This window comes from Phalacrocorax aristotelis, chromosome 8, assembly GCF_949628215.1.
Source record: "Phalacrocorax aristotelis chromosome 8, bGulAri2.1, whole genome shotgun sequence".
NCBI classification, from domain to species: Eukaryota; Metazoa; Chordata; class Aves; order Suliformes; family Phalacrocoracidae; genus Phalacrocorax; species Phalacrocorax aristotelis.
In genome coordinates, this window is record NC_134283.1 from 30006777 (window position 1) to 30033038 (window position 26262).

The window sequence follows — 26262 nt, forward strand, 5'->3', positions numbered from 1 at the left end:
ATGTAATCGATATGACTATTTCTGTTCTCTTCAGTTGTAAGTTCGTAATGCAGCAGAGATGAACTATAGCTTTTTGCTAAGAATTTTTGCACAATTACTAAAAATTGATTCTGTGGTCAGATTTTTATGTAGGGAGAAATGTTTTTGGCACGAAGACATTCTGGTTTTCATCTGAAATGAGAACAGAAAACAGCTAACCTGTTTTAGATAAATAACTATCCCTAGATGTTGTTTCTTTTGGCAGTCAGTGGTTGCATAGCATCTTTATGCAGATTTGAACTTCTATGAAAAGGACCTACTGTAGGTGACCTATTGAAATAGGAAGATGGGAGGGAAGAAAGAGACTGACATCCTGCTTCAAACCTATATCAATGTGGCCAGGTCCTCTTTTCTGACAAATTATGTAGCACTTCACCAAAAATACTTTTAAAACTGCAGAGTCTGTTTTTTTGCTTGGAATTTATTACAGCTCTTGGCCAAGATGCATGGCGTATCCTTTTGGATATGTAAAGCATTTGAGAAATACAAGCCTGTTAGTAGGAAGATAAGTTACAGGTCATTTTGTGAGTATAAAAATCATTGCAGGCAGCTTTTTATCTAAAGCGTAAGTAGAGAAATGAGTGGATGATGGCCCAGCAAATGTTAAATATGTTTAACATTTTCGCTTTTTATTGCAAGATTTTTCACTATGCTTCCTGTCAAAAGGTGTTATAGAGGCTAAATACTTTCAACCCACAAAGGACCATTATGACACAGAGTACTGCAAGTTAATCTTCACAGATGACTAAATTGCCTTAAATGTTAGTGATGATTTTGAACCTGAAAATTACCTGCTTAAGTATTCTTGCCCATGTAAGAATAGTAATGTGCATCTTTTTTCTGACCCTTGTCATCGTTTAAGGTTTGATTATTCCACTACAGAGTCAAAATATACCTCAGAAATAAATAGGATAAGATTAGCCATCAGATAACTTAACTGTAGATGATTGGTTAGGGGGATGATCCTCCATTTCATCTATTCCACAAAATGTAGCTTTGGGGTGGATAGGTGACTGGTATCCTGACTTCTGCCTCCTGCATGACACATTTTTGGGATGGAATCGGTACAAAATATGATCAAAGAATTCGTGCTTTGATCAGTCCTTGGTTTACATATTTGCATCATAAAGACACTGTTAGGCGTCTACAAAGAGATTATGATCTACAAAGATGGTCTTAGTGGTTCCAGTGGTCTACAACAAGATTATGATCCACTTGGTACTATTGTATTTAAGTTCCTCTGTATATCCTTGGCATAAGAGCCCTTTTTTGATTAGCGCTCTGGGGTGAAATTAATACGCAAATGTGATATAATATTTCAGTCTGTGGAAAGAAGTCCAAATTTATCGTTGTTTGTTTTGTGTGCCTTTGTTTTAGTGGTGCGCTCTCTATTGTTTGTATGCTGTACATGCAGATAAAAAGACAACATTAACACAATCTGTGTGTCAATACAGGTTGCTGCCTTGAAGTACATACCATCAGTTCTTCATGATGTTGAGATGGTCTTTGATGCCAAGTTACTGAGGTGAGCTGCTTTTGAACATCTAGTAGATGTGCCATGTGGTGTATACAATGTAACACTGCTGTAAACAAGAATTTATTATTCATCAGTTTAAGCCAACAAAGCTATGCCCATTTGTACTGATCAAGATAGTGGTGGAACTCTGGGCATACATTTTTAACAGGGAATTCTCGTCTGACTTACATAACATCAGAATTCATTATGGAGGCTCAATACTTAAGCAGTAACTTGGTGAATAAAATGAGCAAATGGAACAATCTTTTGGTTTTTTTTAATTCCTCCTACCCTACCCCCAGAATAAGCCCTACTACAGAAAATGAAATCTGATTTTAGTAGTTTGAAATAAGTATCTTTATTTGTAAGCCAAAGATAAATTGCCTCCACCACACAGAAAAACATCTTTATTCTGTTGAAAACAATGGAAAGTAATAAACATTCATTAACATGGCTAAAATTTAGTTCATCCTCATATTGTTTCACTTGAAAGTTTTCTTTCTAACCTACTACTGATTTCCTATCAATGTTTGTGATATGGTAAGTAAGTCTTAAAAAGAAATAGATGTTTAGAAATATATGGTCTTTTGCTCTTTCTGTCTTTATTAACACATTTCCTTTACATGCAGCCAACTACTATATGAATTTTACACTTGCATTCCACCAGTGAAGCTACAGAAGCAGAAGGTGCAGTCCATGAAGGAAATCGTCCGCAGCAACCTTTTTAAAAAACAAGGTAAATATAAAATGCCTTTAAGGCTTAAAATAATTAGGTGTGAAGATGTTGACTGATTTATGTTTTGTGCTATTCATGTTTGAAATTGAGTAAAACTAATACTGAGAGGGTGTGATTGCCAGAAGTCTGACTTCTGGAGAGGATTTACCTCTTTCTACAAGATGTTTATTGTGCAGAGCGTGATTGCTAGCCGACAACAAAGAACAGGTGGGTCTCAGAGGAAGTTCTGTGTGTTTTTCCTATGATGTAATGATTAGAGGGGTGGAATTATATATACATCCTTTCAACTCACTTGTAAGCTCTATAGTGAAATAGGAACATGAAGTGAAACCTTGTGAACACAACTTACATAAGGCCTCTGCCCGGGCAGAGAAAAAAAAGGCTGTTTGAGCTGTAGTGCAGAATCTCCATTTATAGGAATTATGATGTTTCTTAATCTTTACCAGAAATTAGTGTCCTCCTTTACTCTCAGAACAGGAGTGATAAGTGGTACTGAAATGTTTTTATCAGCCATGTGCTTAGGTTTCTTTCATATTATCACAAAAAGGGAATTTTTGCTGAAGTAGTCCTATCAGAGAAGCCCAGTTTTACATGGTTGACTTAATCTTCACTGACATGTGTTCTGTCTCCACTCTTGTGGACTGGGTGTCTTGCTTCTCTCAGCATCTTACTGCTGTGTGGAAGACCTCCAGAACTTTGGCAGGCACACGAGCTACTCGGATGACCATTTCATCAGAATTTCAGTTTCTGACAATTTATAGGTAATGACTCTAGGGACTTGACAGTACAACAGTGGTAGCAAATAGTACTGAGCATGAGCAGAGCAAGAGAGGATGGCTCCGCTCATCTCATCTTTCTGCGTTGCCAGAACGGTGATGTAGTTCTACCTAGCTAGGACAGATAAAATTTCAACTTCATTTCAAGACTTACATTGAGAAGGAAATTTATATTGTAAGCTATAACAATAATTGCCTATCTGTTGTGTCTTGAGGCCATTATAAATCTCCTGGACAAAGTCAATAAAATAATGTAGTTGTTTTTATTGTTTAGATAAAAATAGATAGTATTTTAACCTATGTTTATGTTAATGATTTCATGGTCATCAGATGTGATTTTTTTTAAACTACGTGTAAGACTCCAGCTCGTTCAAATTAGTGGAACTTAAGGAGCTATAGGTTGGGTGTCTGCAGACATTGATCCAAGCTGTTGTGGTTTAGCCCCAGTCAGCAACCAAGCACCACGCAGCCGCTCGCTCACTCCCCCCTCATGGGGTGGGGGAGAGAATTGGAAGAGTAAAAGTGAGGCAGCTCATGGGTTGAGATACAGACAGTTTAATAGGTAAAGGAAAAGCTGCGCATGGAAGCAAAGCAAAACACTCCTTCCCATGGGCAGGCAGGTGTTCAGCCATCTCCAGGAAAGCAGGGCTCCATCATGCATAATGGTTACTTGGGAAGACAAACGCCATTACTCCAAACGTCCCCCCTTCCTTCTTCTTCCCCCAGCTTTATATACTGAGCATGACGTCATATGGTATGGAATATCCCTTTGGGTCAGTTGGGGTCAGCTGTCCTGGCTGTGTCCCCTCCCAGCTTCTTGTGCTCTCCCCGGCAGAGCACGGGGAGCTGAAAAAGTCCTTGACCAGTGTAAGTGCTACTTAGCAACAACTAAAACATCTCCACATTATCACCACTGTTGCCAGCAAAAATCCAAAACATAGTCTCATACTAGGTACTACGAAGGAATTTAACTTTACGCCAGCTGAAACCAGGACACAAGCTATTAAGAGCAGATCCAACTAGCTGATTTTCAAACAGATCTAATTCTGTATTTGCATTTTTTTCCAGTAGTTTACTGTATCCTTATTTTAAAAGTACGGTCTGATATGTCATTGCATTACCAGTTGCTTTTACTGCTGCTGCTTCCAAGATCAGAAGTGCCAGTCTTAGTATTGTCTTTGCTTCTTGTGGCGAGTAGCCAGAAGGGAAAACATCCTTTCCCTAAGCTGAAAGACTTGGGTTAAAGTAAGACACTCTCTTGAACTCTTGATCTTACTAGAATTCAGTCAGTTGCCTTGGCTGTATTTTAATACTGAGAAATTCATTGTCAGCTATAATAGTTTGTTGGGGTTTTTTTTGTATAAGTGTGCATTAGCAATGAGCTTCTATGCAACGTGTAGGTATATAAGAGACCAGCCTAGACTCAGGTTATGAAAGTTTTGGTTCATCTCTGGTAAACCCACTGCTTTGCTGTCAGCAAGAACAGTTAGAGACTTAAAACAACAGGGTAATTCTAGTTCTAATAGTACTGAGGATTTTACTTTTTTTAATCTGCCTTTTGCTAACTTTTATGCTTTTAGTGTGATAAGTTAGTCTCCAGTCAAATACTATTCTTCTGGAAGAAAAACTCAACTTTCTATCGTTCTGTCTCAGAATTTTAGAAGACAGAGAATAAGAGTAGGCACTGCTGTGGAATAACAATGGTTCAATAATTTTTCTTTAAAGAAACTTGTCTCATTGAAATGTGTTTGTTACTGGTTCATGTATCAGGAGTGTTGGTCAGGACAACAGATCCTGTGCTTGTATAGTAAAGAATAAAGCCCTAATAAAGATCCAGAAGGAAAATAATTGAGCATGCAACAACCTATGTGCTTCACAGTTCTATTGACTTGCATCTTAATCCTTTTAGTGTACATCCCACTGCTCTGTTCTTCCATACCAATGTATGCTCCAAAGGAGAAAAGAGTGCCTAGTGTGGTTCTCATTTCATGTATTTAACAGGCCTTTGCTTTAGCTAGGTTCTGTTAATCCAAAATGTTCTGTAAAGCTTTTATTGCTTGCAGATAAATAATAATAATAAATTTCTGTTTGCTTGTAAATGTAGCTTGTCTGATGCCTTTAATATATACCTGGTATATAGGGGAAAATGTCTACCTCAGAATGTGTTGTGAATTATAAAAAGGGTATATGTTTTCTGTTTGTATATTTTTAAGGTAATAATGTATAAGAAATGTTGCTAAGAGGATTTCAGATTCTGAGGAGCTTTTATAAAAACAAAAAATGGTGCTTTTTGTATACTGCTGGCCAGATAATAAATACATTTTCATTTTTCCAGACAGGTAGTTAGTGGATTCATTTAGTCTTAAATTCATAAATTTAAAAAAACAAAAAAGTCCAAAACCTCCCTGTGCTGTTTTTTTTTCTCATATCAAACAGTTGACAGCGAAACAATAAGGTAAGGCCATAAAGGCAGCATATAATACTTAAACCGTTTGCCAGCTTAGCTGCTTTACACTGGGTCCTGTATGTCTGAATAGGTCATTGTGATCCAAACTTGCACTGGTAATTGACAGTTAAAGTGTATGCATTTGATAATATGTACAAATCAACAGCTTGTTTATATGCTTATGGTGATTCCATACGCAAGGTCTACCTTCAAATATTTTTACTGTAATACTTGGTAATACCTAATTATATATTAATAGTTAGATGCTGTTGTTGTTAGATGAGCCTGGGGAAATAGATTTATCTTTTTTTAATTATAAGTGTAAATAAGAGACAGTCCTCTGAAGAAGCAGTTGCCCAAAATAGAGAAATCAAGTGGATGTAATTTTAAAATAAAGCTAAAACATGCCCAGTTTGTTTTAGCTTTGTCATGACAGTTTTAGCAGTAGATATTGCTAACCAGAGAATATTAGAGATTTTGCTCTGCAGTATTTTGATAAAGTAGTTTGAAAACAGAATAAAACTGCTTCTAACTGTTGTTGTAGAGCCTAAAAGTTATACATACCTGAACCTGACAACCTCCCTTCTTTTGCTTGGGGGTGGGGCAGCAGGCATACCTTTTGACCATCCTCAGTACAACCCAGTCAGGGTTAAACAGACTTTTGCAAGTGTATTTTTCTTTTCATGAGACCATTCCATGAGGAACTTTTCATTCCTATGACACTTAGTAAGGTCTGCTAACAATGTTACTGTTGCCTCAGCAGTGTTACCCAGGTATCTGTTAGGGCATTTAATCATAGAGTTCCTCTTTCTGGTGATGATCTTCATAACTTTCCCATAACCTGCCCCAACATTGCTATGGTAGAAAATCAGCCCTGGGATAGTTGTCGGGTGTGTTGTATCTAACTGATACTTTATGATTATTTGAATATCTGTTTTGTTTTCATATCACTTGGATTTAACCTTCAAGTTGTAATTACCATAGGGGAAAGTCCACAAAGTATTTTAAATGCAGGCACCGAAGGATGTGGAAAGACCAATTCAAAATTAAGTATCTCTGACATTATAGTAGTATGAAAAAGTTTCTGTACTGTGCTGTTGTAATATTGTGCAGAGTAAGTAGCAAAAAAGTCCTTTTTCTAGTAGAGTGCTGTGGTTTAAAATAGAAAATTCTAAAGACACTTTTACTGTTCTACAGGAAATACAATTGGTTCTACAATTAATCAGGTAGAGAACCAACTGTGTTTGCAGGGTGTAGACAATGCCTAATTCATTACTCTAAGCAATGAGGTGGAAGGTAATTTACAAGAATGAAAGCATGTATAGTGTATCACAAAATAGGATGCAGCATGATAATTAAGGTAAGATTGCCAACAGTATCATTAACTAAAGTTCACATTTATCTAGAACAGGTAGTATTTTTTCTGCCGTGAGTATGGAATATATTTAACTACATTGCTAATTACAATGAAGTCGTCTTAATTTGTGTGTATTTCAGATTATCCATTTTTCCACCAGTTTCTTTCCATGTAGTTCATTACAGTTCCAGTTCAGTTCATTTACTTCTATTCCCAATGGACTGTCTTTATAATTTAATTGGATTTCATATATTGGTATTTCTTTTCCTTTACTCATTGATGTTCACAGCATTTTCTGAGGAAGTAGAATTCTGAAAATATGAAGATGTGTTCTCAAATAAATAAATAAATAAATAAATAAATAAACCTGTGAAATTTGTTTTTATTTAGTAAGTTACACATGAGCCTGAAGTTGGAAGCCTTGAGGTTAAGCTGAATTTATTGGTACGTATTCCCAGGCATTCAATAGTTTTCGGTGTAGACTGTCCTGGTTTTTGTCAGGTAGGGTGCCCAGTTCTGTTGAGTGCTACTGTAATTGATCTTCAGAAGCCTCACAGTGCTACAGTACTTTTACAAACCTTCAAATTACATTGACAGATTTTTTTTTTTTGCTGAGGCATTGATTTCTTGTTCCCACTCTGTAACTATAATACAGCTTAGAGGGGTTATGGCGGTTCAGGTGTTAGAGTGGCTGAATGTAGGAGGAGCACTTTCAACTGCTTGTGCACTTTCACTGTAATGTTTAGGAACATTCTTACAGGATGTGGGAGCAAATGCACAGACATTTATTCAGTTTTGTCTTCAGACAATATTATATCCTTGATCAGAGGAGAAGAAATCTTCTTAAACTTAATTTTTGACATTTTCCTTTTACATCACTCAGTTATTCATTATTTAAAAATACCAGAGGGAAAGAAATGGTTGTCTTGTCCTGATTAAGCACCCTAAATGGTTTTCAGAGTCTCATTCATGATCTAAGAAACTGTCTCCTGTCTTTCCCTTTGTGTACTGAGATGTAATGGATTATTTTCTCCCTCTTGTCAAATTCCCTATTGGACGTGCCAAAGAAAAACTTTGCTAGAATTACTTCATTTTTATGTAAAGCTACTCTTGATGCATCACTGTTTTTTTAGGAAACCTATTGCCAAAATTCCCTGACCATCTCTCTGTTTTTTGAGAGATCACCAGATTAAGACACAGCTGTTGACAAATTGCATGCAATTCTTATTGTAGTTAGTGTTTCTGAGCTTGTGGTGTTTGGAGCTAGATTTTCATTCTAAGATGACCATGGAATATTAATGGACATTATGTTGAAATTTGTAAATTACTTAGCCTTGGGTGAATTGGTTTTTATTGGTGCGAAATGAATACAAAATGCTTGAACATATAATAAAATGTGTATTCACACTGCTGCTTTTGACTTTGTATTCTTCAGAGGTCCACTCCTGATGGGGAGCTTGTGTTGTAGCAGAACACTATGAGATCTACTCCAGAGAATATAAACTCTAAGTAGGTCACACAGATGGTCACTGGCAAGGATGGGAATAGAGTTTCAGCCTCCTGGCTTGAAATCCAGGTCCTCTGCTCACTGTGGCTGTAGACATAGGTACTGCATGTTCAGCATATGCAAACCACTTGCTGATTTTGGAAGAACAGCAGCAAGAGACATATGTTAGCAGTAGGGGTTAATTTGCCAGATGCCAGAAGAAATGCTGAGAGTGTAGTAATCTTTTTTTTCCTAACTCAAGAACTCTTTCTATTGTACTGTTGTTTAAACAAGATAGGTACTTGCACACACCCATAATTAGACTGGCTTCCTAACATTCATGTGTACATTGCTGAGTTTTACCTGTGAAATATTCTGATTCTTTTATTTCACTGCTTGAAAAGTATTGATAGTTCATGTGTTGGTGATCTAGAAGAGCAAAGATTTAACTCATCTGAGATTTATTCCTTAATAAGTAATGCACATAGAAATATGTCCTAAATTTTTGAGGTGCAGCTGAGGAAAACTGTCCATAGGTTGGTACTGTGCTATGAATATTGTGTGTGTGTGTGTTATTAATTATATATAGGTTAAACTGTGGCCTCTTTTCAGTTAGATTTTGATCTTAAGTACCATAATATTAATTTTAAGCAAAAATCAGTAAAATAGGTGAACTGTAATATAGCATGTGTAATATGGCATGACGTGAATGCAAATGGGTTTGGTAATGTTTTTGTACAATCTAATATTGTTCTGCTAGACTCCTTAATGAACTTTTCTGTCTGAAAAAATAGGAAGAGAATGACTTGTACTTTTGTGTTCTTTGGAATTCTTCTTTCTAAAGGTTTGAATTTGTTATCTGGGCTATGATCTGACAGGAAATGCAAATTTGTGTTGTATAATGCCTATATTTCATGAGAAATATATATCTTTGAAATTTTTTTTTCTTAAAGATACAGTGTAAGTCCATGTTGTAGTTTCAGATATGTGCAAGTCAGGGTCAACTAAGAAAAATGTTAGAGTTAAAATGGTGGCGTATAATCTCAAGTCTGTGTTCTCTCTTCTATGTAATCCAGTTAAAGACTGAGGAAAAAGTGTATTGTTTTAGCTTCAGTACTGTTAAGGAAAAAGTTGAAAAAAAAGTAGAAGGAACACTAATTTCTGATTAAGCATCTTTCAGTTTAATAATTGTTACCGGAATTAAGGTATAGGTATTGATTTTAATTATTTTAAATAGGTTGTGTTCCTAATGATATGAGTTCTTAAGCCAAAGTTTTGTTTTTCATTTTCTGTGATTGGTTTCCTGCACTGTTTTCGACAAAACTTCTTAACATCTTAAAACATTTGAACATTGGAGATTGTTAATGCTTTTGACTCTCCCATTTTTAGCTATTGGGAAAAAATGAAAATTCTCACTGTTCATAAATTCCTTTAAAATGATTCTCTACTGAAACACAAGAACACTTCTGTGGATTCATTCTTGAATTTTGTACTTAACTCTGAAAAGATTCATTTAAGAAACACACTCGGAGTAGTAGGGGTTTTCATCCTTCCTCCTTTTGTACTGTGCAGTAGTGTTTCTAGGGATTAATTACCTTTAAAGCATCACTTCAAATCCTGTATTCATTTTTTGCCAGTTCCATTCCTGCGATATTTTGATATGGATAAGGATGCCATATACATATCTGTAGGTATTTATCACACATGTAGATTAAAGCCATTATTGTCTTCTGTGATTCTGTTCATGGAGGAGAAGGTGACATGCTTGATGCTGCTACTAGTAACTTTTTGTTAGACTTGACTCAATTATGGCAGGATTTTTTATTGTGTTTTTATAAAAATCTTGATATATGGAGGGAAATCTAAATCAAGGTAGGTGAACTAGTTTTAACAATTAATTTCTATATGCATGTGTAAAAACCTCTGTTTACAGCTACTTCAAGTAGAAAAGAGAGAACAAAGACATATTACAGAAGTTGATATGAAGCTGTTACTTTAGCAAAATTTTTTGTGTCAGTTAAATGAAATGTGGAAACGTGTGAGTTGGAATTCATCAATATTCTATAATCCAAACACAAGGCAAACTTTTAAATCTGCCAGAGAGGATATGCTGACAAGCGTTCATGGCAGGCTGGCACACTATAATGAATGCAAGCTGGAAAAGGCACTGAACACTTGAAGTGTTGTTTTGGCTACAGCAATGATAGTGTTAGATGTTGCTCTGACTGCCTTTGAATACATGGCATTACTCAGCTCCCATGAGGAGTGGAGAAACTTGAACAGACACCTTGAAGTGGGGAAGTGGATGTATTCTGCAGTGTTGTGTTTGGTCACTGTGGTGTGCTGTGACCATTAATGCTGTACCTGTTCTGTATCTAACCATACTTGTTGACACTTGCTTTGAATGGTGAGCAACAGTGTTGTGTGCTAGCTTCACAGGATCATCCGCTGTGTTTCTCCTTCCTATGTTAGTACTAGATTCCAGGAAACAAAAAGAATTTGCATCTTTCAGTGCTCTTGGGGTCTGTAGGTGACCTATGGCACCTCCCCTCTTTATACATTTATCTGAACTGTGAAATTTGATTTGATATTTAGTAATGAATAAAATATATACAATTTAATATTTATGACTTTTGGGCTTTCAACAAACAGCTAAATGGCAAATAATGAAGAGGGAAGACTTTTAATAGAAAGGTGCCTGCAGTTGTGAACAGATGTCCTTTGTGAAGAAGCATGGCACTTTAATAGAGCACTGACTGCCATCAGAAGTGTCTTCTTGTTGAAAGAGTGTTGTTCACTGATTTTATTTTTAAGGCTTTGCTCTAAATCTGTGTTCAGATGACACCTATGTCCTTATAAAATTGGCATGCCAGTTTTTAAGTGGGCATGAAGCCATCCTAACAGATGGATATGACTACAGGCATGCCAGGGAATCAAAAGTAGTGTTTCCTAAGGGAGACAAAAGTGGTGTTAAATCTTTATTACCATTTTGGCTGTGCATATGAGGCAGTCAGGAATGCAGCACGTCTGTGATTTTTGCTGAAGGAGACCCAGATGTCTTTTTTAATGACATTATTGCATTAATGACTTAGAGTTTGAATTTCACTTACCTCATACAGAAGAAATTATTAGATATCTTCTGAAGGAGAATAAGGTGAATAAAGGGTTTTGACAAAAAAAATCCAAAAACCAAACCAAACCTGAAACTGAAAACATGTAACTGTGATTAATATTTTACCAGAATGAATATACCTGTCCTTATGCAGGAAGACGTTACCAGGGAACTTCTTTCAGAAGTGTGTTGGCATTTGGGGTTGATAAATATGTAGAACTATGTCTTCTAACAGACCTTAATGAAATAAATGCAAGATCCTAAAACTATATGCTTTATATGTTCAAATACAGTTTTGGCCAGCACACATTTTTTTCTGGCTTCTAGAAGAAAAGTCAGTCAGAACAGTTGAAAATTAAGACAGATTATATCTGTCTGGCAAACTTATCACATCATTTACCAAGTAAAAAAGCAGCTAGTACTCAAACAGGCATCTGCCCCCTACCATGTGTCTCCCCCATCTGTCGTGAGCTTTCTTGGGGCACGTCAGGGAGATGTGTATATGTGGATTGCTTAATGATAGAATCATTTAGGTTCGAAAAGACCCGTAAGATTGAATCCAACTGTAAGCCTAACACTGCCAAGTCCACCGCTAAATCATGACCACCACTAAGCCATGTCCCTAAGTGTCAGGTTTATACATCTTAAACAGCTCCAGGGATAGTGACTCAACCACTTTCCTGGGCAGTCTGTTACAATGTTTGGCAACCATTGAGGCAATTTTGTCTTGTCCTATCACTTGTTATGTGGGAGAAGAGATGGACACCCACCTTGCTACAACCTCCTTTCAGGTAGTTGTACAGAGTGATAAGGTCTCCTCTCAGCCTTCTTTTCTCCAGACTTTTAACTACTCCCGTTCCCTCAGGTGCTCCTCATAAGACTTTTTCCCCAGACCCTTCATGCACTTTGTTGCCCTTCTCTGGACACGCTCCAGCAACTTGATGTCCTACTTGTACTGAGGGGCCCAAAACTGAACACAGTACTCAAGGTGTGTCCTCACCAGGGCCGAGTACAGGGGCACAATCACCTCCCTGCTCCTGCTGGCCACACTATTCGTGATACAAGCCAGGGTGCTGCTGGCTGCCTTGGCCACCTGGACACACTGCTGGCTCATGTTCAGCCGGCTGTCAGCCAGCACCCCCAGGTCCTCCGCCAGGCAGCTCTCCAGCCACTCTTCCCCAAGCCTGTAGCGCTGCATGGGTTTGTTGTGACCCAAGTGCAGGACCTGGCACTTGGCCTTGTTGAACCCCATACAACTGACCTCGGTCCATCGATCCAGCCTGTCCAGATCCCCCGTAGAGCCTTCCTACCCTCAAGGTGATCATTTTGCCCAACTTGGTGTCATCTGCAAACTTACTGAGGGTGCACTCAGTAATGAATCTAGATCATCAAATCCTACAACAATAAATTTTGCTTTGGCTATTTCTTCATTACTATCTTCCATGATTTTCATATTGTTTTTTTCTTTTTTTTTTCCTAGCCAATAAGTTGTTGATGGTCAAATGAGCACTTGGTTCATTTTGCTTAGTTAACTTGTGCAGTGATAGTTCAGTGTCATAATCTGGAATTTATATACTCATTCAATAAACTTTTCTTCATCCTGACTTAATAGGGGGATTTCATATGGTGTATAATGTTCTACTGAAATGGTTTTAACAGTTTTTTTTTAAGATGAGAAGACATCAGTACAGTTTTATGGTAATCCTAGTCCACCTGCAGGCTCAGGCTGAGACTAGGGCTTGTTTGCAACAAACCGTAATCTTTTTCAGTTACTTTGATTGTATGCATTTGTCAGAACGTCTTGGAATTGAATCCTCATTTGGGATGACTTTAACTGGTATGGATCTTATAACATGGAATTAATTTTCCTTTTCTAAGACTATTGCCTTTTGTTTATGAATAATGTCCTAGAAGTACATTGTCTGAGTTGTTTACTACAAGTGAAATGAAGTAATTCTCCTGTATGGCCTTAACTAACAAGCTGAGTTTATCTAGCAGCCAACAACAAATTACAGGCATATAGCGTTAATCTAAACCAAAATAATTAACACAAAATACAATTTTCTTATTAAAATATATTGAACAATTTCTCCATTAATTCCAGCTACAGCCTTTTTTTTTTTTTTTTTTAAAAAAAGCAATAATATAGCTAAGGCTAGTTAAATGACCTTTGAGTTTCCATGCAGCTTGACACTTGAACATTGTTCACATCTGAAAATGCACTGTAAATAATAGGTCAGCTTCATATCATCAGCAATGGCTGGCTGGTTAGATGAAGGGAGAGCAGTGGATGTTGTTTACCTTGACTTCAGCAAGGCGTTCAACACTGTCTCGCATAATACCCTCACAGACAAGTTAAGGAAGTGTGGGTTAGATGAGGAGGACCTGGGAGTGCTGGTGGGCAGCCAGTTGGCCATGAGCCAGCAATGTGCCCTTGTGGCCAAGAAGGCCAACAGTATCCTGGGGTGCATTAGAAGGAGCGTGGCCAGCAGGTTATCCTCCCGCTCTAGTCTGCCCTAGTGAGGACACACCTGGAGTACTGTGTCCAGCTTTGGGCTCCCCAGTTCAAGGAAGACAGGGAACTACTGGAGAGAGTCCAGCGGAGAGCTACCAAGATGACCAGGGGACTGGAGCATCTCTCTTACGAGGAGAGGCTGAGAGACCTGGGTTTGTTCAGCCTGGAGAAGAGAAGCCTGAGGGGGGATCTCATCAATACCTATAAATATCTGAAGGGTGGATGTCAGGAGGATGGGGCCAGACTCTTTTCAGTGGTGCCCAATGACAGGAGCAATGGGCACATGTTGGGACACAGGAAGTTGCACCTGAATATGAGGAAAAATTTGTTTAGTTTGAGGGTGAGAGCACACTGGAAGAGGCTGCCCAGGGAGGTTGTGGATTCTCCTTCCCTGGAGACATTCAAAACCCGCCTGGATGCGTTCCTGTGCCCCCTGTTCTAGGTGTACCTGCTCAAGAAGGGGGGTTGGACAAGATGATCTCCAGAGGTTCCTTCCAACCCCTACCACTCTGTGATTCTGTGATATGTTAAGTCCTTTTAATAGATTCTTATGTATCAAATATGGATCAAATTTTAATTTATAATGCAAAATACAACTGGGAGTAATGAACCTTGCAGAGTAATTAGCTCTTAAAACAGGAGGAAATTAATTGTACCTTCTGCCTCAGTTATCCTCTCAGTACAATAGGAAAATTTGGCAAGGCAAGAAGCCCTGCTTTTCTTAATGTTTAAGAAGTGTGGAATGGCTTTACGCAGAAGAATTATGTCAAAGACAAATTTCTTTTACCAAAATACATGTGTATGGTTTTTAAATGAGTTAAAGGCAACAGTGGGCATTTTGCATTCTGGCAGGAAAAGTTTTAAGTGGCCTCTAAGGCCCTGGTATGGAGGAATTCTAAATTCAATTAAGTTTACTTCCACTCCTCTTTAAGGTTTCCAGTGCAGCTTGTAACTCATCATCTCCTCTACACTTCCCAGTTAGCCAAATGGAAATCACTACCATGTGAAGTCAGATGCAATTTAGTGATTAATATACACATAATACCTACCTTGAATTCCTAACTTTTTTTCGATGTGAGTACCTAAAATGTACTTTAGCTAAAGTACAGGTTCCTCCTTCATCAATGACTTTGTTTAGACTGGTCTCTTACTTTACTTTTGAAATAACGCTTGTTAAGTATAGGTTTTTATTATGATTTATTATCCAGTTACTTCCTGTAACTTTAAAAGCTAGCCAAAGAGAATTTTTTTATTTGGTAGCTGTCAGACATTTCAAGGGAGATCTTAATGGCTTAAAAATTGAGCTGGATATTATTTTGGTAGAGTGTGTGCAGTAAGTATGTTTATCCCAGCAGATGTGAAACTGTTATGTGCCTATAACATTCTATCCTCTTTGTTACTGCTGAAAAATGTCTGAGATGTCATGTAATTTGATATGACTTTGAACTCTGTTGTCACAAACAGGCTTCTTGGCATAGCAGTCTCTACTGATCCTTTTTTCTGAAATGAAAATGTTTTAAAGCACGATTTTTAAGAGTGGTAGTTACGAGAACACAGTTGCCAGCTAAATTCCTTACATGCTGTTGATTTGGAATATGTATTCCTCTGACATGTGATTGCAGAATAGTTGAAGGTTGGATGTGTTTGTCTAAATATGTCCATCTTTATGTTGCATTAATTGTAGCTGTTACTGTGTCTATTGCAGAATGTTATAGTTATACATCCTTATAAAAAGTAGAGTTTGTACACAGAAGGTTTAGAGCAGAGAACTTGTGACACAGTGTTGCAGTGTGTAGACATAGATATAACTGCAGACAAGTATGTGCAGTGATACTGTATGCAGATGAGATTTATTGCCTGTCATTTGACTTAGTGTATTGGATCCACAATGCCATATGAAGGATGGGGGGTTAGCTTGTGATGAATCATTACTTCAGCATATCTGGCATGCAGTTAGAGAATCTGAAAAGGAAGACAGGGATGAGGCAGAGTGTGTTTAGAAAAGATAAAGTGAATTTTTGGTGTTCCTCAGTGCTTGCTGCATGTGCATTTTCATACAGGATAAATATATGTGAAGCAATATCTTTTTTTTTTGCCTCTCTACAGATGCTGTGCAAGTGCTAGGGACTGAATTGAGAAGAAACAGGTTTCTCCCATCTGTCTTTAGAGTCATGATTTTGATGTCTCTTCTGGTATAGGGAACACTGATGTTTGAGTCTATGGATGAAAAAACTGAGAAGCCCTAAAAATGTCATGATTTGCATATATAGGTATAGAGATGATATTTGTTCCTAGTTTTCTGATGGTCTCCGTTCATTTTCCAAAGATTCAAGATCTAGCAGTCTTCTGTAAATTTCTTGCTGTGCACTGGCACTTACTTCTTATCAGTAGCCAGCTACTATCTTCTGTTTCTGAGGATTAGCAACTGGCCATTTGCAGTGCACCAAATTACCGCTATGCTATCATTCATTAGCAATTTTTGCAATAAAAGATCATAAAGTAGTTCAGGTTGGATGGAACCTGAGAATGTCTCCAGTCCAACCTTCCACTGGGGTCAGCTGTTAGTTGAGACCAGGTTGCTCTGGGCTTGCTTCAGTTGGGCCTTAAAAACCTCCAAGGACAGATACTGGGCAAACTGTTCATTCTACCACTTGACTGTCTTAATGAGGAAGAAGTTTTTCCCTATATCCAATTTGAACTGCTTGTTTCAGTTGTGAGTCTTTTTATTTTTTTTTAAGTCTTTAAAATTTTTTTAAAACTTTAAAAATCTGTTAATTGTGTGCCATTTTCAAGTAACAGCCTGGAAATCCACTGCAGTCCCATTTAAATTTCTCTCTTGCAACTTCATAAGCAAGTTTTTTGCGTGTATCTTGCTGAGGTGACATTCAGCTTCTATCTCAGCAGCATAATGGACTGTATGGAGAAGTTAAAAGTCTGGGAAATAACTTTCAGTCCAACTCTGTGGTAGGAATGAAACAGTCATTGCTGTTTTAGAGAAGTGGGTGTTTATACTAGTAGGTTTAGCGGGTATTTACACTAATATACTTACGGTCTTTTTAATAACCGTCATGAAATGGAACTTGGTTAGCAATAAATATTATGTCCAAAGGGAAAAATACCTTCAAAATTTTTGGAGTGGTCAGAACCTTGGTGAATGAATCATGAATTGATTATACTGTGAACTGTTCCCCCCCAAATAACCCTGGAGTCTTGAAGGACAGTTTCCACAGATTGCAATGAAAACAGAATTAAAGTTTGTTTCCTAGCTTTTTCAAAAATAGGTGGGTAATAGTCTAATTTACAACTTGTACTTATTTGTTGACTGAATATATAAACCCTTCATTAAAAAAATGTACTATCATATTTCAGCAAGTTTTAAGGTACTGCATGTAACTTTTAACTTTGCTGATAATGTTTCTTTTTTGTTTTCGGCCAAGAAGCTAATGGCATTGTATCTGCTGCATTTAACTTAGTTATTAGAAGTGGTTCATATGAGCAAATCAAGAAAGAATTTGCTAATTATCAAATTACATCTCAGTTTCAGAAAACTATGATGTTTATTGTCTTCAGCTGGTGACTACAAATCTAACGGTACCGATGACTTTTGGAGGGGAGTTTTCTCTGTCTCCATGGCCACAAATCCACACTGAAGTGCTTTAGCTGTGTTAGTACGCCCTGCTAGTATGCTGTATGAAGTGCTTTGTAAGTGCAGCTGTTTGGTTTCTGAATTGGAAGGGTAATCTATGGCCTGCATTAAGTGCAGGAAGCTTGTCTGCGTGTGGAGTTGGTCACATAAATGAGCTGTAAGCTGTGTGAAATTCCTTTTTACGCTGCTCTTTGAAGAGATTTGGTGTTGATATGTGTTCTTTAACTGCTGTTTTACTAGTGAGTTTGTAATTTAGTCATTAAGATTTTTCTTGTAGCTTGGAACGGAGTTATAGAAAAATCAGATAAATAGCTTTTTATTAATGTTGTGGCATTACCAAGAGTAGAGATACTTTCTCAGGCAAGAAATTATGGTGCCTCTTAGATGTGATTCAAAGTTCCTGGCTTTATATGGCTTGGAGCTGTTACTTGCAATGAGAATAATCTGCATGGATAGCCATCTGTTGCTTCCTCTGCGAAATTCAGAAATTTATAATTTACTTCCCATTCTTTTCCTCTCTTTCTTTCTTACCCTCCTGTCTTCCTGTGCTCTACCCATATTTTGGGGGGTTTCTGAGCCCCTGGCTAGTTTTAAATCACATTGAATACAGTTTCACCATGTCTCACTTTCCACTTGATTATCAGTGAGTATGCTGTATGTCCAGGTAAAGGTGTTCCAAACCATTCTTAAGAGAAAAAATAAAAAGCCACATTTTCATTTTGGTTTGTAGTAATTAAGAAGTTTTCTAGTTTTTTCCTATTTTTTTAGAAATTGTGATATGTGGTATTGATAGAAAATACTATCCAATTGGTGATATAAATATTTTTCCAAAGAGTTAAGACAGACAAGAATTTTAAGCAGTAAGAGATCAGTTCAGTGGAACAGGGTAAGAACTTCAGTTCGCTGTCTGTGACTAGAACGCTTCTGTAGTTCCATACGAATTTTATTCTGAGGTGGAACCTTTGAAGCTACGTTTAGCTTTGTTTTCTTCCCAGGCTATTTTCATAAATAAAACAAATCTTTGACGCATCTGCTCAGCATTATTCACGCTGTTGTGCTGTACTCTGTTTAATTACATAGCACTGTACAAGTAAGTTCCTACTTACATCACTCAGTGGCATGTATCAATTAAATTAGAAAAAAAATCTTCTGTATCATTTATTCCTAGGTAGACAGTGCCTTCATTGAAGTTATTGCAAATTTGTGGATCTTGCCCTCCTGACATTTCTAATTATTGGAATAATAATTGTTTATTTATTTATTTATGTATGCACCTCTGTCTTAAAAAGTTAATGTACACGTGAGATTGAAAGATTGAAACGTAATTTACTGTTTGTGTCAGCTTAGATTTAAATGAGGATGAATATATGCATAGCTCTTGCTCTCAGGCTTGATAGGCCTTGCATTAGAGTAATTTCATTGTCTGCATTCTTTTATGTGTTCTTAGAAGGTGTGTTTCAAAATGATGCATGCAGAGAAATTCTGTTGCTGTTTGTGTTTTATTTTCTGAAAGAATAATTTAATAAGTGTAGTATTCTTCTTGCATTAAAATTCTGTCACTACTTAAACATAGCTTATTTCCAGGTGCTTTGTATGTCAAGTGAATAATTTGTTCCTCAGTGTTTGGGACAAGCTAAAAAACAGCCTCCAGAATTTAACTAAAACAAATTATTTTTATCAGAGAGTTATGTTTTTCATAGATGAGAAATAGTGGTGACTTACAAAAATATCACAGAAGCTTAAGAGTATTCCTGAGGCATGATTGGAATATCAGCAATTCCATGTTGGAAGGGACTGTAGCTGTTAAAGCATATCGTGTTTCACTGTTTGGAGGAGGATTTATTTGCAAGTAGTATTTGATTTCTATTTGTTGTTAAGATAATTTGCTTTCTTTCAGAATGTAGGGACATTCTGCTTCCTGTGATTACAAAAGAGCTGAAAGAATTACTGGAACAGAAGGATGATCAGCAGCTCCAGGTCCAAGAGAAGAAGTACTGTGTTGAATTACTCAACAGCATCCTGGAGGTTCTGAGCTGCCAGGAGCCTGTAAGTATTGATGATGTAGATGGCCCAAGTCCGTAGTAAGCCTGAGCTGATTAGGTAGTAAATTATTGATGCTGATGAATCCCACTTAAATTTTTAATACAAGTCAGTGGCAAATTGAACTCTTCTCCTATTTTTCATAAAATTAAGTTAAAGGCCATTGAGGTATTAAAGGTGAAGTACTGAAATCTGTGCTACCTTTTTTTATTTCTCAATTCTATATTCTTTAAATAGCTGCTGTAAATCACCATAGTATCACTGAAAGCAGTGAGGCTGTTTTCTTTTTTTCCTAGCAGAGGTTTAGGCACTTTTAGTTTTAACTGGTGAAGTTCGATGGAATAAATACTGAAATTAATTAGAATATTATAATATCAAGCTGAGTATCAATGATACTGATGACACCAAGCAGAGTGGTGTGGTTTACAAGCCTGAGGGATGGGATGCCATCTAAAGGGACCTTCTGGTGAGACCCCACCTGGAGTGCTGCGTCCAGCTCTGGAGTCCTCAGCATACAATAGACATGGACCTGTTGGAGTGGGTCCAGAGGAGGCCACAGAAATGATCTGAGGGCTGGAGCACCTCTCCTATGAGGACAGGCTGAGAGAATTGGGGTTGTTGTCTGGAGGAGAGAAGGCTGTGCGGAGACCTTATTAAAGCCTTTCAATATGTAAAGGGGGCTTATAAGCAAGATGGGGACAGACTTCTTAGTAGGGCTGGTTGTGACAGGACAAGGAGTAGGGGTTTTAAACTAGAACAGGGTAGATTAAGACTAGTTATATGGAAGAAATTTTTTACAGTGGGGGTAGAGAAACACTGGGACAGGTTGCCCAGAGAGGTGATAGGTGCCCCATCCCTGGAAACATCCCAGGTCAGGTTGGACGGGGCTCTGAGCAACCTGACCTAGTTGAAGATGTCCCAGCTCACTGCAGGGGGTTGGACTAGATGACCTCTAAAGGTCCCTTCCAACCCAAACTATTAAATGTTTCTATGATTATTCTAAGTATTCAGAATGATTTTCAAATTTAATCTTGTTTCTTTTATAAAAAGAAATAGTTTCTGAAATAAATGTTTTTTAGTGCACAAATATGATAGCTTATGGTTTCTGCTTTAAGCAATGTCTGTGTAAAACAGATTACTCCTTACTATACTTCATTTCGTGTCTGTAGTTTCTTTCTTAGCCTCCTGTAGTTTTGGAGCACTGTAGAAATTGTGATCTGGGTGGTTGCTTTTCTCACTTGAGAAACTATTGAATTGACTTTTTAATCCCTCACTTTTTAATGAGGAGTAGGTTATTAAATGAAGTTTCACGATAATGAGGAATTTATTCTGAGGAAACTTCATATGGATTATATTAGGAAAGTTGTAATTTTTCCTATGAATATGTGCTGATTTTCTCCTGAGCTATAGTTTTCTGATACATGTGTTCAACTTTACAGGCTTTGGGTAAAGGCAAGTTGTCAATTTAGTTGTTTTTCACTGTGGATCCTTCAATTATTTTCTAGCAATGAAAGCATTACAGCATTGGTTTCATAAAAATCTTGAGTTTAAAACTGAAGAGTCCTGTCTGATGGCAGAGGGCAATCTTTTCATGTGTATTTTTTGCTGTTTTCCTCATTGTTTTAGATGCAAGCACTTCAGGAGGGATTGACACCAGGCGCTACTTAAGAAGTATCACAACGTTTGAATTTCAAATGCAATTCGTATGAGAAATTATGAAAGCAGGATAGGGCAAAGAGTGAATTTAGAAGTTTATAGAGCTATGATCTAAAGTAAACCAGTTTCATTACTGTATACTTCAAAGGGTGAAACACAGTCATAAAACAAGATAGATTAATAACTTTCTGCATGTGTACCACATAAATTAAGTTTATTTTCAAACGTAAGTTGCCGTCCATAGTAACAGTAGCTGACATGTCAAAGACTTGTTAGTGGCTACTGAAAATATGGGTTTGTAGCTCATGTTTGCATGAGTGAGAACAATGCTATATGCAGAACAGCCTGAAGAAGGTGAATTCTTGTTGCTACGTATGCATATAGGTAGCCCCACACAGTCTGAAGATTATTTTGCAGATTTGAACTTGTCCAGTTTCCAAGAGTGGGAACTGATATATCTAGAATGATGTAGAAACACGACGGGCTGTTTACCAGAAATTAAACATTTGAAAATGTATGTTTTGTAAAAAGGCATCCTGGTTTATTTATTTCTCAAATTACTGTTTCTAAAGAAAAACACCCGTTTCAGCCTGTGTGTTATTCATATTTTAAGTGTGACTGTTGATACAAAACCAATTACTAAGTAGAATTCTTGCTAATAAATATTTTTGTTCATTTTTGGAAATGCTTGTAGGTTTCCATCTTGGGGAAGAAACTGTTTAAAGTGTAGATGGATTTTCTTTTTAATTCATCAATACTAGTAAAAACATAAAGCTTGAGTAACGGAAGATGACCTATATCTGAACTGATAAATCTCCTATAGAAATGTCTATAGAAATAAGGTGTAAATGAAGTGCAAAGATGATTGAAGAACACAAGCATTTGTTTCAATAAGTTCAATGCTTGAATGGTTTGTAACTGCTCGTTTTGGACAGTCCTGTGAATGAGTTAATGTACATATGTCTCAACAACTTGAAAAAGACAAATACTTTATATTTCATTTGGGAGCATTTTAGTTGAAAACTATTTGATTAGTGTGATACTGCTGTAAGAGCTTTTGGAAAGCTCTTATTTTTTTCATTTTTTTTTTTTCCTTCAGATGGTCTCCCTTGATATTAGGCAAATGCTTAGCTGTATTTAAAACCAAATGCATTTTATCATTGAGGAGAATGTGACCTTTAATAATAGGGTTTTTTTGTTGTTTTTTTCACCAATCAGTATGGTGTGTAAGTTTAAACACAGCTGGAGAACAGAGGTTTAATGGGTGACCGTATTCTTTATAGGTTTTGACTTTAGTTTTTTAACAATTAAATTAAAATTATGTAATTTGTATAGAATGATGTTGTGTAAAAGCACGTAATTCATTATGTGCTTTTACTCCTATTGAAGGAGGTAGCCAGGCAAACCTTTTGCATTATGACAAACAATGGCCTTTTAGGCAACATTACTGAGAATTTAAAATACATGCATTTAAAAAAACCCACATTCACATTTATTTAAAACCAGTGGCATTTCTTCAATAGCTTGTTTTAAGGAGGGTGACCTGTAAACTGGAGATTCTCTGTGGGATGTTTGGGTGGCAATTATCTACATATTGCATTTGCAATAAATACTGATGAATTACTAATATAAGGAGAAGAGTCCCTTGGAGTAGGTTTAAATTCAGTAGTGGTATCAGCATACGATGACTCCTCTGGAGGCATCGTATTCATGAGCGTAAGAAACATTGTAGAATAGTTGGGACATAAAGAACCAGATGCTTCAGTACTAAAAATCTGCTTTTGAGATGACTTCTCTGAAGGAGAGAAAAAAAGACAAAAGGAAGGAAACACTTTCAATACAGCAGTATCTCAGGCATCAGGCAGTAATTTGTCTTTAAGAGATAGTGCAGATTTCTCTTGAGTGTGACATAGATGTTTACTTTCCAGCTAAAGTGAAAAATCTGGCTTCAGGGATATACAGATTTGACTCAAAATGGGAAATATTTCATATCCTGTACTCGTACAGGCAAATGGAAAAGGTTCACTATATGGCCAGGTTATCATCATAGTAGTATTTAGGTGGTCTCCTTCAGAATGCTTTTCTTCAATGTGATCTACATATGGGGAATTGTTTTGGTAATTAACCAAATTAGTTCTTATGAGATTGCACTTGAACCTTAAGATTAATGCAGTTTTCTATTGAACAATTAATTTTCTGTATCTCTAAGCAACTTTCTAAGAAAATGGATCATTTGACCCACTGGAGGAGAAAACTTCAGGCATTAGTGGCAGACTCATTTTACAATATTAATTTTAAGCTTAACTCTGTCTTGAAAACACCAACCAACATCTTGTCCACGTTCCTTCCTTTTTTCCATCTCAGTAGAGAAATCTCATTTTGGATTAGTATTGAAAGCTTTTTTGTAGACTTAACTTTTATATTTTTGCATTGGATTTATTCTGTAAAAATCACCAGAAGTAGAATATACACAAAGGGCAGAAAAGAAGCAGCGGTAGCTGTTTTGTTTTGTGTGGTCAAAATTTATATTGCGAGGTGATCTTTGAAGCTGCTACAGAATTTTTGAAGAATGTATTTTCTTTGTCAAAGAAAAAGATAACGTGATATTACCAGCTCTGCTCTACTGTTTTGCCCTGCATTGTTTGGCGAGCGAGAACACATGAATCATCAGATCCTTGTGTTCAAACACTGGTCTCTTCAGTCTAGCTGCTCGGTTATGCAGGTAGCAAGTACATTGTTAAGAACGCTGGTTTATGGTAAGGACTTTATTTTTATGAACAGTCAGTCATTGTTAGGCATCTGGGTGAGATGCTTATGTTTGATTTTTAAATTGCCTCCACAGCAAACAAATTTTAGGCTTAGTTTTTGGACTTAGCTGACATTGTTTTCACCGAATCATGTATAAAATTAGCTTCATAGCTTGAGAGTGTGTACTTTCAGCACCTGTGAAGCTCAGAACTGCAAGTAAGTCATTGTGAAGGTCGTGGTGAAATCTGTGACTTTTTATTTCTGTTTTAATTAAAAACACTTCCCTTTTCTCCCTTTACAACTTTGATGTATGCAGTCTGACAGCCCTTCATAAGGTGACTTTGTCTCTAATCTGACATATATTTTATAGTTTAATATTTACTGTATCAGAACAAGTTTTTATTTATAGAGCTTACATGATTAAACGTAATGGTAAACTCTTTCTCCTGGAATCTAAAATAAAATCTTGGCTGAGTCTACACGTGGAAGTGAGACGTAAATCTTTTTCTGTTCCATGCACAAAGTTAGTGATTGGTGGCAGCTGCATTTTAAGCTGTTGATTATATTAGCAAACAAGTCTGGATACATTTTAGAATTGTAGAGAAATTTGTAAAGCATTTGCATAACTTCTGGCACATCTTAAGACTTCAGCAAAAGAGAATTTCAAAGGAATTTAGTCAGGGACCCTTCATGCTTTTTTAGGGCCAGTTACCTTAAGTTCTCTCGCAGACAGTTTTCAGTCAGAACAATGCATGTGATTTTAAAAAAAAATCTTGTTATGTGTGCTTTTGTGTATTTGTGTGTGTGTTAGAGGGGTATCACAAAGTTATGGAACTGGAGGTGTAACAGAGCGAGCGTACTGGATCTGGTTGGTATAGAGTTCATTTTCTTTATGGTGGCCCATATGCGCTGTCTTTTAGATTTGTTACCAAAACAGTGTTGATAACACACCAATGAAAATTTTAGTTATTGCTGAACAGTGCTTGCACAGTGTCAAGGTCTTCTCCATTTCTCACTCTGCCCCATGCCAGGGAGTAGGCTAGAGTTGGGCAAGAGTTTGGGAGGGGACACAGCTGGGACAGCTGAAAAGAATTGACCGAAGAGGTATCTCCAAGCGGATATCTAAAGTACAGGTTGTGTAATATTATAATTCTGAAGAGCCATTCAGTTAGCCCATGTTTGCCATTGTCCAAAGAAATGAGCACTCTATCATGTTCTGAAGTGCATGGTTGACTCGGAGACAATGGAGTTACTCTAACTTTTGTCCCAACCTTGTAGAAGTTTAAATAGAATATGAAACCTAAATCAAACACTAACTGCTATTACCCTGCACAAATATTTTCAAAGAGAGTGAAATTTTATTTGGTTTGGATTTTCTATTAACTAATCTGTGTGTGCCAATGTGTGCCATCCATCTTGTCAGTGAATCTGAAGGCATTTCAGTTATGTGAGAGAATTTCTTACTGCTGGCCTGCGTACCACACATGACCTCTGATATTGTTCCAATTCTTGGTCACCTAGCAAATCCTTTTCAACAGTGAAGACAAGCATACATTTTTGATGACCATTAAATGGAATAATACAATTAATGTTTTCCAAGGGAGCATTTATATATGGTACAAGTTGTTAATTTAGCTTCTGAAGGGTCTTATGCTAAACCAAATGGACTGCAGCCAAATGGTGAGCTTTCCAGGTTTCACTAAAAAAATGTCATCCTTGTGAAGTGAAATATGATCTAAGAAAATGCACGTTACAGTGGGTTGCTAGATTGTCTTCTGAAGCTAGAAACTGTTAGTTAAAATAAAAGCTGAAATCTTGTATATAGGCAATGTGTGAAAACACTATTGTTAGCAATGTCATTATTGAATGCTTAATTGTTTCTTACATTATCAAGAAGAAAAGTAGTTTCAGTTTCATAAAGAAACAACTTTAATTCATTTGCTAACGTTGCGCTGAAAATTCAAAGGCTTCTCAGAAATTAAGTTTTGCATGCTTGAGCATATGTTACATTTTTGCTGGGAAAGGTATGTTATATGCTACTTGTGAAATCAGACTAGAGCTCACCTTTAGTAACGGAGACATGGCTAAATGATAAAACCATTACGTAATGTTCTGAACTGTTACTAGTAATGGTATAGCATGTCCTGAAATGTGGAAAGAAGTAGTTAGATTATAAGAACCTTAATTTT

At 36.9% G+C, this 26262-nt stretch overlaps 1 protein-coding gene across 1 annotated transcript in view; it reads left to right on the plus strand.

Annotated features, from left to right (window-relative positions):
* The window catches only part of DOCK2 (dedicator of cytokinesis 2), a 214020-nt gene that overhangs the window by 54188 nt on the left and 133570 nt on the right, over positions 1-26262 (plus strand). The window contains exons 24-26 of the mRNA XM_075102170.1: positions 1494-1564; positions 2185-2291; positions 19527-19675. Coding sequence (XP_074958271.1) covers positions 1494-1564; positions 2185-2291; positions 19527-19675 — 327 coding nt within the window. The remainder of the gene's footprint in view (positions 1-1493; positions 1565-2184; positions 2292-19526; positions 19676-26262) is intronic.